The 13893-nt window shown below is 46.6% G+C and overlaps 1 protein-coding gene across 1 annotated transcript in view; it reads left to right on the top strand.

Annotated features, from left to right (window-relative positions):
- The window catches only part of ABCA4 (ATP binding cassette subfamily A member 4), a 118107-nt gene that overhangs the window by 94693 nt on the left and 9521 nt on the right, over positions 1-13893 (top strand). The window contains exons 38-43 of the mRNA XM_089780536.1: positions 6139-6286; positions 7020-7143; positions 9010-9139; positions 10991-11111; positions 12295-12357; positions 12461-12567. Coding sequence (XP_089636662.1) covers positions 6139-6286; positions 7020-7143; positions 9010-9139; positions 10991-11111; positions 12295-12357; positions 12461-12567 — 693 coding nt within the window. The remainder of the gene's footprint in view (positions 1-6138; positions 6287-7019; positions 7144-9009; positions 9140-10990; positions 11112-12294; positions 12358-12460; positions 12568-13893) is intronic.

Below are 13893 nucleotides of genomic sequence, written 5' to 3'. Positions count from 1 at the left end.
GCGCTGGTCAGTTTCAGCAGCGGCTGACTTGGGGACGCCTGGGGCAGAGCAGCTGGGGTGCTGCTGGGTTGCTCCAGTAGCACCGCTCCTCGGCGCTACTGGACCAACCCAGCAGCACCCCAGCTGCTCTGCCCCAGGCGTCCTGATTCAGCCACTGCTGAAACTGACCAGCAGCGGCTGAATCAGGACCTGGGGCAGAGCAGCTGGGGTGCTGCCGGGTTGGTCCAGTAGTGCCCAGAAGGCGCTGCAGGACCAATCGGCAGCGCCCCAGCTGCTCTGCTCCAGGGTCCAAAACAAAAGCCTGGTCTGCTGGGGGGGGGGGGCACACTAGCCGCGCCCCCCCCCCCGAGCAGACCAGGGATACGGGAGCAGAGCCGCAGTGGCAGCGGGGTGTCGCGCCTCTGAGGCTTTGCTCTGGCAAAGCCTCAGAGGCGTGGGACCCCCCGCGGCTGCGGCTTCAGTCCCGGTGCCTGTGGTCTGCTGGGGACAGTCCCCAGCAGACCACAGGCACCGCAACTGAAGCGGCAGCAGCGGACGGGTTCCCCCACTTCTGAGGCTTTACCAAAGCAAAGTCTCAGAAGTGCGGGGAACCGCAGCTGCTGCCGCTTCAGTCCCCCTGCCTGTGGTCTGCTGGGGACCGTCCCCAGCAGACCACAGGCACCGCGACTGAAGCGGCAGCAGCTGCGGTTCCCCGCACTTCTGAGGCTTTGCTCTGGCAAAGCCTCAGAAGCGCGGGAACCGCGGTGCCCCTGGTCTGCTGGAGACAGTCTCCAGCAGACCAGGGGCACCGGAGCAGCTTACGAAAGGGGCTTTCTTGCCCCGGAGCTCGCAGGTAGCAATCCGCTACCTCGACCTCCGGGGCGAGAAAGCCCCGTTCGTAAGTGCGGATCCGTCGTAAGTCGGGGACTGCCTGTAATAGTCATTATGATGGGAGGGCACAACGGTCCCCCATCTGAATTGGGGCTCTATTACTCTAGACACTTTGTATAAAGGCAAAGGAGGCATTGTAGCTTAGCATTTATGGATGTGGAAGAGCTAGGTATTAGAGACACAGGAAACCTACAACTGTAACTGACACAAGGATTCTGTTCCTTAGCTCTGCCATATGCTGATAAATGGGTTTATTAACATTTACCTACTTCCCAGGGGTGTTAAAATTCTTAAAGGTGAAATTGGATCTGTGACCTGTTCTGCTTTCTGAGGGGCAAAGAAGGACTAAATGTTGTGTTGTTTAAAAAAAATAAACATATCCTTTGCTTTTTTTTGTTTACCCCCCTAGAAATGTCAAAAATATCAGATATTGTTTTCTGAGATTTAGCTGAGGGACTTGCTGGCTATCTTAAATATTTAGTGTGAACTTTTTTAGCCTCTAACTGAAGGCATGGAACATATTCAACAAACAGAACATTTCTTCCAGTCATTTAAGCAATTCAGTTAAATAAGTTTTGGCAAAAAGAGTTTTTAGAAGACTAAATAAAATTAATTTTCCCTCTCAGTTAGTTAGGGTTCACTTTTAAATCACAGTCCTACTAATTCTGCAGCTGTCCACAGTGTCCTCTACATAAAATAGACCAGACAAGATCTGAATTAATATAAAAAACCAAGCAGCTTTTTATCTTCAAACACAGGACTTTCCAGGCCCTCTTTATACACTACAAAGAAGTCTAGAATGGGCACTAATCCAGTTTTATTTCTAGTCACTTTCCCATGTTTTATAAGTTACAAGAGTACAATCACTAAGACCTTATTTACCCCTACCAGGAGCTCAATACTGGTAGGTGATTGATCTTCTGGAAGTCAATTTAATAGGTCTAGTAAGGATGTTCTAAATTGACTGCTGATTATGCTCCTGTCATCTCTGATGCTCCACTGGGTCACGAGGAGTAAGGGAAGTCGAAAGTCTCCTGTTGATTCCCCACAGCGGGGATGTTGTGGTAACTTGAATTAAGGGATGTCAACTCCAGCTATGCTATTTACGTAGCTAGAGTTGTGTACCTTAGTTTGACTTAGCCTCCTAATGTAGACCTGGCCTAGGACGTGTAGTCACTAGTTAGAGACATCTAAAAGCATTTAATCAGATTAGTCAGTGGACTTTTATAGGCATAAGAATGATCTACATCAAAAGGAGTGTGTTTCTGATATTTAAAAAAATCTCTAAAAATGGACAGATTTTGCTCAAAAAATCACACGAGAGTCATTTTAAATTTCCACTTGTCACCGCAGCCAGGTTTTAAATGTCTCCAGAGGCAAGACCAAGTGCACTACACCCACTGCATAATTCTGAGATTTTCTTTTAGCAGCAAATTGTGAAGTTGCTAACAAAGTAACTGTCCTCTATTTAGCCCCTGAGTTTGTACATGCCAGGAATGTATAACACAGTTTAGAGCAATTCACCACTGTTGTGACTGCAGCTTCTCCTTGTCAGACTGTTTGCTGCCTAACATTATCAGTATGTTCAAGAAGCATTCTGTTGTGCTGCTGAATATATACCCAATATAATGTGACAGTTCTTTGGGTACTCATAACTCTGAGGCCAAGTCTATACTACAGACCTATATCAATATAACTGTGTCACTCACTCCACTCCCCACCGATTGTCACTCTCCCCACCCTCACTCAGTTTCACTGGTCTGGGGCATGGAGTTGGGTGCAGGAGGGGACTCCAGGCTAGGGAAAAACATTGGGTGCAGGAGATGGTCTAAGGTGCTGAGAGGGGGCGTCAGGGCTGGGGGAAAACGTTGGGGTTCAGTACAGGGTTTGGAGTCCTAGCTCTGGGAGGAGGTGCAGGGCTGGGGTGCTGGAGAGGGTTTGGGGTGCAGAAGGGGGTATGGGATGCTGGCTTCAGGAAAGGGTTTGGGGTGCACCTCCCCATTGGCAGTGTGGTGAGACTAAGGTAGATTTCCTGCCTGCTCCTGTCCCCAAATGTCTTCTGGAAGGGGCCAATGCTCCTCTGAGGGTTAGGGGCACCAGGCTCAATATGCTGCTTCTCTCTGCCAGCACCACTCCCTCATCCCCCTTTGGCTACAGTTCCCTGTTCCCAACAAAAGGGGGAGCTACCGGGGCAATTCTTACAGGCAGGAGCAATGTGTCGAGACCTCCCCCCGCAGGCAGAATCATTCTGGCCACTTCCAGGAGTGGCAAGTGGCTGGAGCAGGCAGGGAGCCTGCCTCAGTGGCATCCCCACTGCACCGCCAGAGATCATGATTGAGTGGGAGAGTCCCTAGGATTGACCGGCTGGTGACCACTGCCATGAAACATCTTCACTTGTGCTGCCTTGGTACAGCTGCAGCGGTGGAGCTGCACCAAAGCAGCAGTTTCAGCGTAGATCTGCCCTCAGTCACCTTGCCTCTAACAAAAGAGGGGCTTTCTTGTGGCAGGGGCTGTCTTCTGCCTAACACTGCCAGCCCTTCTGCCATTCAAGCACTCTTCTCTGGAATTATGCCAGCCTTTCCTTTCCCAGGCAGGTTAACAGTAGGTGCATCTCAATCTAGTTAGGCCTCAGCTGGAGTACTGTGTCCAGTTCTGGGCGCCACATTTCAAGAAAGATGTGGAGAAATTGGAAAGGGTACAGAGAAGAGCGACAAGAATGATTAAAGGTTTAGAGAACATGACCTATGAAGCCAGGCTTCATGAACTGGGCTTGTTTAGTTTGGAAAAAAGAAGATTAAGGGGGGACATGATAGCGGTTTTCAAATATCTAGAAGGGTGTCACAAGGAGGAAGGCGAAAATTTGTTCCTCTTGGTTTCTGAGGACAGGACAAGGAGTAATGGGCTTAAAGTGCAGCAGGGGAGGTTTAGATTGGACATTAGGAAAAAATTCCTAACTGTCAGGGTGGTCAAATATTGGAATAAATTGCCAAGGGAGGTGGTGGAATCTCCCTCTCTGGAGATATTTAAGAACAGGTTAGATAGACATCTGTCAGGGATGGTGTAGACGGAGCGTGGTCCTGCCTTGAGGGCGGGGGGCTGGACTCGATGACCTCTTGAGGTCCCTTCCAGTCCTATTATTCTATGATTCTATGAATCCCTGAGTCCCTTTGAACCATTTTGCAGTGATATCCACCCCCTGGCATTGGCTACTCCAGAGGATCTGGAATTTCTGTAACTCAGAAGTGCAGAGTACTCTAATTTACCAGGTTGTCCTTAAAACACCACTCTTCTAAACCATATAACACTCGTGAGCACTTATAATAAGACCAAAGTAAATTTGCTTAAGAAAGAATAAAGACTGAACTAGAAACAAGAGAGAGTGCTGAAAACAAGTATTTACAATATAAAACAGGAAGCTGGATCTACATGGTTGCCTATCCAATCTAATAAAGTAATTTCCCTCAAAGTTCAGTACTTTGCAGAGCTGTCTGATTTCTCAATAATCAGGATCCAAACATCCATGAAACCCCCCTACCTTTAAAAGGTTTCCTCAATGAATGGATCCAGAGGGTCTTTCCCCACACTCTGTTATACTGAAGACAGCCCTTTTTTTCTGTTCACAGGCAGGGAGAACCCTGACCTGGTTGCAGAGTTTCTTTTCTATCATTAAGTGATTTTGACTGTCATTCTCCCTGATGGTTTTCCATTGACTGTTCTGCCATGTGGCAAGGACAGACGAGAGAACCTTGCTGACTGACTAGGGAGGATGACAAGGTCCTCTTGCTTAAAGGGGTTATTGAAACACATTACCTCCTGGTGACTAATTTCTCCTCCAAGACCATAAAGCAAACTTTCAATATATATACAATATTTCTTAAATGTTACCTGAACATACATCTCACAATGATTGAGTATTGCCAAACTTTCTGTAGATACCTTACATGTTACTTTTTATGGATAAATATCCTGTAAGAGATGTGTTTGGTGTAATGAGTCTGTCAGGTCTGCGATGAGAACTATTTGCAAAGAACAGAGGGCACTTTTCCAAGGGGTCTCTGTGTCACAAGTAGTATCACAGGGAGACACAAAGCTGGGTTGCAGATCAAGTGTGAGATACTTTACAAATTTAAATGCTCTCTTAGCTCTACCAATGTATCTACCTCTGCTATGCTATGAGTGTTCTGTCAGAGTCTCACTTTTGTGAGCTCAAAATTTCACCCCCAATATTGTTGAAAGTAGAAAATGAATCATGTGCAATTCCTGCACTTGTGTGTTGTTGCTGTCCTTATAATCACATGACTGATGAATAGCTATAAATAATCTCTGGTAACCAGTTGTCTGATTTATCTGGTCAGTTCCGGGGGTTGACATAAAGGTATTTGGCAAAACCACATAGCTCTTTGCTTGCTTCTCTCCTGGAGATACAGATTTCAGCTGTGGCACTCATGCCTTGTCCATAGGTGTCAGAGTAATCTCCTGTTGTGACAATAATTGCCATACCCATATTAGTTTGCCAGAATCATGTTGCATCATACTTGCACAGCATATTAAACTAGGCAGACAGCGAGGGAAGATTTTACAGCCGATTAACCAATAACCTGATGCTCATCAGTTCCTCTTAATGGTTAAACTCTGCTAGAGAGTGTGGGGCCAGAAGCCAGTGGGGCTGGGCAGCCAGCAGCCTGTTTAACCTGTATAACCAATGGAATTTTGATCCATTACACCAAGGATGGGGAACTTTTTTTGGGTCAAGCGGCCACTGACCCACAGAAAAATCAGTTGGGGACCTCACACCAGTGAGAAGCAGAAAAAAATCCCTCTCTGATGTGGCCCTTGACTGAGGAGAAAGACACTCCCCACATTCTCCTCCCACACCAGAGCCTAGGGGGCCCCAGCCTAGTAGCTCTTGTGTGCTCCATCCCCAAGGTGGGGCAGTGGTGGGGCTGCAGTGCCAGCATGGGCTCCCCAATGCTATGGGGGGGCCCTAAGCCTCAGGGGCTGGATCCAGGCAAGCTGGGGGCTGCATCCAGCTCTTGGGCCTGAGGTTCCCCACGCCTAGGTTACACAGTTGGTATTTTTTTAACTGTTTTTAAGCTGTGGTTGCCACTAGGGATGTAATGTCCCAAGTGAAATCTCTGATTGGTGCTGAGATTTCACCCTGGCCCTTGAATGGAGCCAAGAGAAGAGAGCTCAGCGTATGACTCTGATAAACCAACAGAAGGGAATGCACAGAAGCTAATATATATTGTTTCTCTGTCTTTCATACAGGTGGGCAGTAATTCCCATGATGTACCCAGCATCCTACCTGTTCAGTGTTCCTAGCACTGCCTACGTTGCATTGTCTTGTCTTAATCTCTTCATTGGTATCAACAGCAGTGCCATTACGTTTATCCTGGAGTTGTTTGAAAATAACCCAGTAAGCAATGTTTTCATGGAGACCTTGATTTAAAGAGCAAGACAGCATAGTGCACGTAAGGTGTCCCAGCCTAGCATATGGTGGGTCACCATCTGTAGTGGTGATGATGCGTTTTTGGGAGTGAGTGAGCAGGGAAGATGCTACTGGATGGGTGTGAACTTGGAGGGCAGAGAGTGCTGAGTGGAGCCAAAGGAACCAAATGAAGAGGAATAGACACAGCTGACTTGCTGGGCAGCCACACACACAAAGGAGTGACAGCCAAGTGCTTATGATCACTGAGAATGAATCCATATTGAGCCACTCCCAGGCGTTAGCTTTTTCCTCAGTGGTACATGTGGTGATATAGAGCTTTTGCTTGGCCTAGAAGAGATGCAGGTTTTGGCTCAGCTGGCTTCATGGTTTCCAGTGCCAGCTTTATCATTCCCTCTGGCAATGTTAACTATTCAGTGTATTTTCAGAAGTCAGGTCTGTGCTCCTTCACAACTTCCTGTTGTGACAATACAATCCAATGCTGCCCAGCCTGCGGTGCGACAGACTTTGTGTTATGTTATGTTACTTCTGAGACTGATTATCTCCTAGATTGTGCCCATCCTTTTATAGTTATAACCTGGCATTAAACACAGCATAACTGGTGAGCAAGAATCTTTCCCAGTTTATAATAAATAGAGGCAGAATTATACATTGCCTACAGTACCATTCATTCCATGTGTGATATTATTTCCATATGTTACAGTCTTTGCAGAAATTCAATAATACATTGAAAAATATGCTGATAATCTTCCCTCATTTCTGCCTGGGCCGTGGACTCATTGACCTAGCCGTGAACCAAGCAGTGGTGGATGTATATGCCAAGTTTGGTAAGTAATTGTAGTAACTCCAAGGGACGTTTTGAAACCAATGCTGGGCATGTCCATGCCAGAGCTAAGATATACAAGCATTGCAATAGGAGGACTGGTGACTGTTTCTCAGATTTCCCACTTTTTCATGTCTATATGAAGAACAAAAATTCAACCCTGATATAAGTGCTGTGTGGAGTATGGCCTATACCAGTAGCCAGCCTGTGTCCTAAGTAAACAATTTCTAGTGTACTTGGATTTTGATCTGATTACTTTTTATTCCCTTTTCATGACGGGTGGGCTTCAGAACACAGAAACACTAATATTCTCTACCAGGGGCAGCCCGTGAGTGTAGGCCGACTTGGCCATCGCCTAGGGCACTGCGTTAAACAGGGCGTCCAATGATGACGTCATGCCATTGAGGGCTGTGGAGGCGGGGGTGCCAATCGCGCATTCCCCCTGCGGCGCCAGCTGCTGGCAGCCCACCTCGGGCCGCCCCTGTTCTCTACCTGACTTCATGGCTGTGGAGGCAGGCATTGAAACTAATAAGTCAAGTCATTGCTCTCCATGCTCTGAGCTACCTAATCTCCCCAGACAATTGTAGCTTGGATGTGTGTTTGCAGTGTTCCATTGCTCTCTGCTATTTTGATAGTCCTCATGCTAATTTTAAAAGTGTCTGCATTTCTTTAAATGTCCCCATGTGGTGCTGTGGCTGCCTTTGGTGAAAGAGCACTTCTTGCTAATATATCAACACAAGGTTCATTCATTTTTACTCAAAAAGGAAAACTGCCACCAGAATCCCCTGTAGATAAGATCTAAAGTTGGAAGGGTATCCATGTTTGTAACCAAATTTTTTTTTTAAATGCTTTTTTTTTTTTTTTTTTTTTTGCAGCACCTTAGAGACTAACAAAAAATGTAGATGGTATCATGAGCTTTCATGGGCACAACCCAGCAGGGAGTGTGGGATTAGCAGGGGACCCCTCTGGCTCTGCATTCCCTGCAGTGCCTGAGCCTTTGAAATGTACAAGTGCCCTGGAGATCTTGTACATTTTATAAGCAGAAGCCCTGCCCCTCTGGCAGGGCTCACCTTCTGGCCCTTCGGCTCGCTGTGGTGCCTCAGCCTTTGAAATGTATGGGAGCCTCAGCAGGACTTTTGTACATTTCAAAAGCAGAATCACAGCAGAAGCGGTACAAGCAGAGACTGCTTCAGTCCGCTGTGCCTCTACTTCCCTTGCCCCCATGGAGACAGTGCTGGAGGGAACAGGCTTTTAAGTTGGCTCCCCCCAGCACCAGTTCCTGCTCCCCACCCCACCTTGCTACCTCTCTCTGATAGAAACAGCAAGCTTCTGCTTATTGGATACTCGACTAGGTGATTAATCTCTTAGGGTATGTCTACACTAGCCCCCTAGTTCAAACGAGGGTGGCTAATGTAGGCATTCGAACTTGAAAATGAAGCCCGGGATTTAAATATCCCGGGCTTCATTTGCAAATCCCCTTAGTTCGAACTGACTGTCCACGGCTACACGCAGCAGTCAGAAGTTAATTCCAACTAAATCCTTAGTTCGGATTAACTGTTACTCCTCCTGCAATGAGGTGTAACAGTTAATCTGAACTAAGGACTTAGTTTGCAAGTTCGAATGCCTACATTAGCCACCCTAGTTCGAACTAGGGGGCTAGTGTAGACATACCCTTACATCCCTACTTGGTTCTGTGTTTTCAATAAGAGTCTTTATTGGGGACGTTGGAATACAGCAGATATTGGCTGATAATGATCACATAAATTAGAAATTTGCATCTGAAGTCATTACACTAATGGGTTTTGTTCTGAGGAGCAGTGCTGTGTTTGGGCTATATTTCACCTTGTTCTCTGGCGATTTCCCTCCAAAGGTGAGAAGCATGTCTTGAATCCATTCCAGTGGCATTTTGTTGGAAAGAACCTGGTTGCCATGGCAGTTGAGGGAGTTGTATATTTTGCTCTGAATCTCCTTATGCAGCATCGTCTCATCCCCACAAGATGGTATGTACAAAAATCCTGAGAGAGAAGCCGATATGAACATTTTAAACAAAAATCTTCTCAGTTATCCACTTGTAGTGGTCCCCAGGCGGCGGCCGACTCCGCTGCTTCCCCACAACCAGTCTATGGGGCCAGGGCGGGCCAAACAGTCAATCATCCCCCGCTGAGGTGCCTGACCCTGGGGTTAGAGCGGGGTAAATGTTCAAACAGTCAAATCAGGGTCGGGTTTCCTAGCTGGCGGAGAGCCAACAGGCATGGGGGGTTGCTCCCCTTGCTGGGGGAAGGAAGGGAGACACACAGGCCCACCCACTCCACTGTGTCCCAGCCTAGGGCCCTAATGAGGGCAGCACTAGCTGCCGTCAGGTTGGTGGGGCCATTGGCCACAACCCACCAGCCTAGTCGGGCAGGCGGGGGTCCAGGCCACAACCCGTTGCCCAGCTGACATCCATCTCCTCAGCCAGCTCTAAGCCAGCGCTCCCTGGGCTACCTTCCGGTCCCCCCAGGGGTCCTACCTGGCTCCAGTCCAGCTCAGCAGACTCTGTGGGGTTCGAAGGAGGTGACAGGATGCCCATAGATTCCTCAGGGATTATAGGTAGCAGAGGTCCAGGGGGCCCAGTCCACTGGCAAGGGTCAGGTCTGGGGCCCGGAGAACCAGCGGAAGCGTCGGGTCATAGCAGGGCTCTCGGTAGCCTCCCCAGATCACAGTGCTCACTCCGGGGCCACTGCAGGATAGAGCACGGTTCCGGGCTCGGCAGCAGGCCTGGAGGTCTGTCCCAGTCATCCAGCTTGGGCTGGCAGGGCAAGGCTTGCCACAGCCGCTGAGCCTTTGGTCGACCCCATTCAGCTGCTGGGCTCCAACTGAGCGGGGCCTTCCTTCTCTTCTACTTCCAGTCCCGCCCTTCTGTTTTCTGAGGGCGGGGCCAGAGTGCTCTGACACCACCCACTGAGGTGTCTTTAGGGGAACTTCCCCTTCTGGATCATCCGGAGGCCGTACTGCCTCCTTATACCACTGTGATACCAAATCTCACGTTTGTGGTAGCTTTGAGAGTTGCCCTTATTATTTCAGCATCATCTTTAGTCAGTAGGGCCCTGATTGAGGAAAGCATTTAAGAATGTACTTAAGTCCCACAAAGTTCTTTACTTCCATGGGATTTATGTACATGCTTATTTGCTCTCCAAAAACCGGAATATTTTTTTAAATCAGAATTTCAGGATATATTCTGATTAAAATGGTAGTAGCAAGTCCACAAAGTGAACTTTTAAAGTTCTCAAGTAACTTAAATGTGGATGGCTGGTGCTGGCTGGGAAGCCCTATGGACTGCAGCCCTCTGTTTATGCACAGCTTCCCACACTACTTCTTAAAACTGCTTCACTCCCACTAGGAAACTTCCTCCAGGGGCGAGAATGTAATCCATTCTCAGATGTGATTGCCAACAAATGTTTTAAAGGGTACAATTCATGAAGATGCAGTCCCACATGTACAGTTTTCCATTAAGGTCTGGACTGAGACCATCAGCTCTGTATACCCGGGGAACCAAACAGTGAAGGCTTTGAGCACGGAGTTGTCAGATTCAAACTAGTGATGCAGAAATGAACAGATCCATGGCCCATTGCAAACCCCTTAATCCACCAAGACCTCTGTGTTCACTGTACTTGGGGGTTTTAAGAAGGAGAAATTTCTTCAAATCTAAGAGTCTTCCCCCGCCCCCAATGTCATAGTATAAAATTAAGGTCTCCTTTCTTCCTAGTCACATTTTCTGGCAATCTAACTATGATTTCAGGCTCTATTATTGTAATTGTACGGTGTCCCGTGAAATTCATATTTTCTCAGTGCTCCATGTTGCATTTCTTTAGGTTTTCTGAGCCTGCTAAATTGCCTATTAGTGATGAAGATGAGGATGTTGCAGAGGAAAGACAAAGAATTATGAATGGAGAAAACAAAACAGATATCTTAAAATTACAAGAACTGACCAAGGTAATATTTTGAGCATTTTAAAATGTATGTTAGCAATAGCTGGGCCTGCTATCTATTGGATAATATTGTTTATGCACTTGGATAAATGGACAATTTTCAAAACCAATATTACATAGCCATAAAAAATCTGAACATTTTTAAAGCAATGTCATCCACCTTTTCTTTTCCACTTCCCTGTGACCACAGAAATCAAACCAAAGACTTTGATTTAGCTATAGAAAAGTCCAGTATATGGACAAGGCAAACTTTCCTGTTCACTCCTCGGCTAAAGAGCCTACGCTCCTTTTCACTCATCCAGCCTAACCCTATCCAAGATCTACCATCTCCCCAGACTGTGATTCTCTACCTAGCCCTTCGTTCTGAACTGCTGTTTCCATTTATTTGTAAGACCCAGTTTCCACTTCTCTCCCATTTAGTTGGCTTCACATTATCAGACTTGTTAACACTACATTGCATTCCGGAACAGGGTGTGTGACTGCAGCAAGTGCAGACATACCCAAGCTAGCTTTAATTTGGTTAACTCAGGTACTGGATCAGTGAAGCCATGGCAGTATGGGCTTAAGTTTGGGCTGTGCAAACCCATCTTGGACACAGGCTACCTGCCTAAATAAAGTCCATGTTGTTCCAGCATCACTGTAATCCCCATGCAAACTTACTAGATTAAAGCTAGCTCAAGTATGTCTACATGTGTCGTTATCACACACCCTGAGAGAGTGTGGACAGACCCATTGTGTGGAGCTAATCTCTCTGAAGATTGAAAACATCTGCACAATGCGCTCAGCTCCTTGTCCCAGTCTGAGGAGCAGGTATCCAGATATCATAAAGTTGCTGTAGCCTTGTGGATGGAAGTACTGTCGAGCCTCAATTTTAATTTCCTTTATTGCGCTGTTTTGTTCGGTACATCAAAGGCATTTTGTTAATATGAGCTACCACTATAAAGTATAAATCTGGACTGGTAGCTTAGATAAAGATGATAATGGATAAAATGTCTCCTAAATAGGGCCAATGTTTAACACTGTGGAATGTTCACAGATTCTTTTTAAAAAATGTGTACAATTATGTATTATTCCTCTCAAGCATTAACAGTTACCTCACCCCATCGTGAATAAACTGTGAAGTTCAGAGAATTCCCTCTGCTGTAGATGTCTTGAAGTAGGAATTTTTCTTTCTTATCTCATTCTAGATTTATGCAGGTAGACACAGGCCAGCAGTAGACAGACTCTGTGTTGGCGTCCGTCCAGGAGAGGTGGGTCATTCAATAGCTCTATAGCTCAATTCTTATTTCATGATCCCATTGATTTTTTTTAAAGGTGGAAATACTTAAGAATATGATGCATTTTATAATTTAGTGCTTTGGTCTCCTGGGAGTGAATGGAGCTGGCAAAACAACAACCTTCAAAATGCTGACTGGGGATACTGACGTGACATCTGGAGATGCTGTAGTGGCTGGCAACAGGTGAGCTCTTTAAAAACATGCAGGCTACGTCTACACTGGCCCCTTTTCCGAAAGGGGCATGCTAATTTCACAGGTCGTAATAGGGAAATCCGCGGGGGATTTAAATATCCCCCGCGGCATTTAAATAAAAATGTCCGCCGCTTTTTTCCGGCTTTTAGAAAAGCTGGAAAAGAGCGTCTACACTGGCCCCGATCCTCCGGAAGAAAGCCCTTTTCCGGAGGATCTCTTATTCCTCCCTTTGAAGTAGGAATAAGAGATCCTCCGGAAAAGGGCTTTCTTCCGGAGGATCGGGGCCAGTGTAGACGCTCTTTTCCGGCTTTTCTAAAAGCTGGAAAAAAGCGGCGGACATTTTTATTTAAATGCCGCGGGGGATATTTAAATCCCCCGTGGATTTCCCTATTACGACCTGTGAAATTAGCATGCCCCTTTCGGAAAAGGGGCCAGTGTAGACGTAGCCACACAACATCCCAGATTTATCAGCGGATGTGTCCACATCACAGAATGCATTGCTACAGCTGGCACTCACTGGCAACTTGTGTCAACAGTCTCCAGTGTGGAGACTGGGCAGTGGGGTAGTTTATGCTGTCATTGCCCTTGCTGTACCTGATATGTGGATAAATAGAGGTCTTCATTCTGAATCAATCAATAAGAGTCCAGCAAAATGAAGCAGTGGTATGAGACATTCCTAATTCCTGTTGCTCCTGCTCTTTGCAGACAGCTGCTTGCAAAACCCTAACACAGTTTAGACTGAAAAACAAAACCTGATACAGGGACTTACTGAATATTTTTTAATTGTGTGATTGATTTTGTATTAGAAGGTTTGTGACTAATTAATGTAACTGCTAGAGATGAGACTAAGCAAGAAAAAAATCCTGGTTTTGAGCTCCTCTAGGTCTTAGTTATTGAGATCCAGATGAAGATTCCAGTTCTGACATTCTCTAACATGCAAGGGTGATGAGGTCTGGGGGTTGGGGCCCTGTCATGGCTCAATCCACCAACCTGATCCTATGCGTGCGGAGTTGGGGGGCCGGCTGACCAAATAAACGCTGCAAAACTTGTCTCTGTGATTCCCAGAGACAAACTTATTCAATCTCAGTCCCTCTGAGATTCAGTTAAAAAAAAAAACAACTGGTTCTTCGCTGCCACCACCCAAGTGATTCCAAGAAAATCAGGGAAGAGATCACTTGGGAATCCCCTCCCTAAGGTAAAGCTCTCCCTCCTACCCCAACCTTTGTTTTGCTTGGAGTTGGGAAAACAGAGGGAATACACAGACAGCAATAGACTCTTCCCTTGTAACTAAACATTTAATCCTAAGGACGCAACAAT

Source organism: Pelodiscus sinensis, chromosome 9 (assembly GCF_052426305.1).
Source record: "Pelodiscus sinensis isolate ZL-2025 chromosome 9, ASM5242630v1, whole genome shotgun sequence".
Lineage (NCBI taxonomy): Eukaryota > Metazoa > Chordata > Testudines > Trionychidae > Pelodiscus > Pelodiscus sinensis.
Note: the sequence above shows the minus strand (reverse complement) of the source record. Positions and strands in the feature narration are given on the sequence as shown.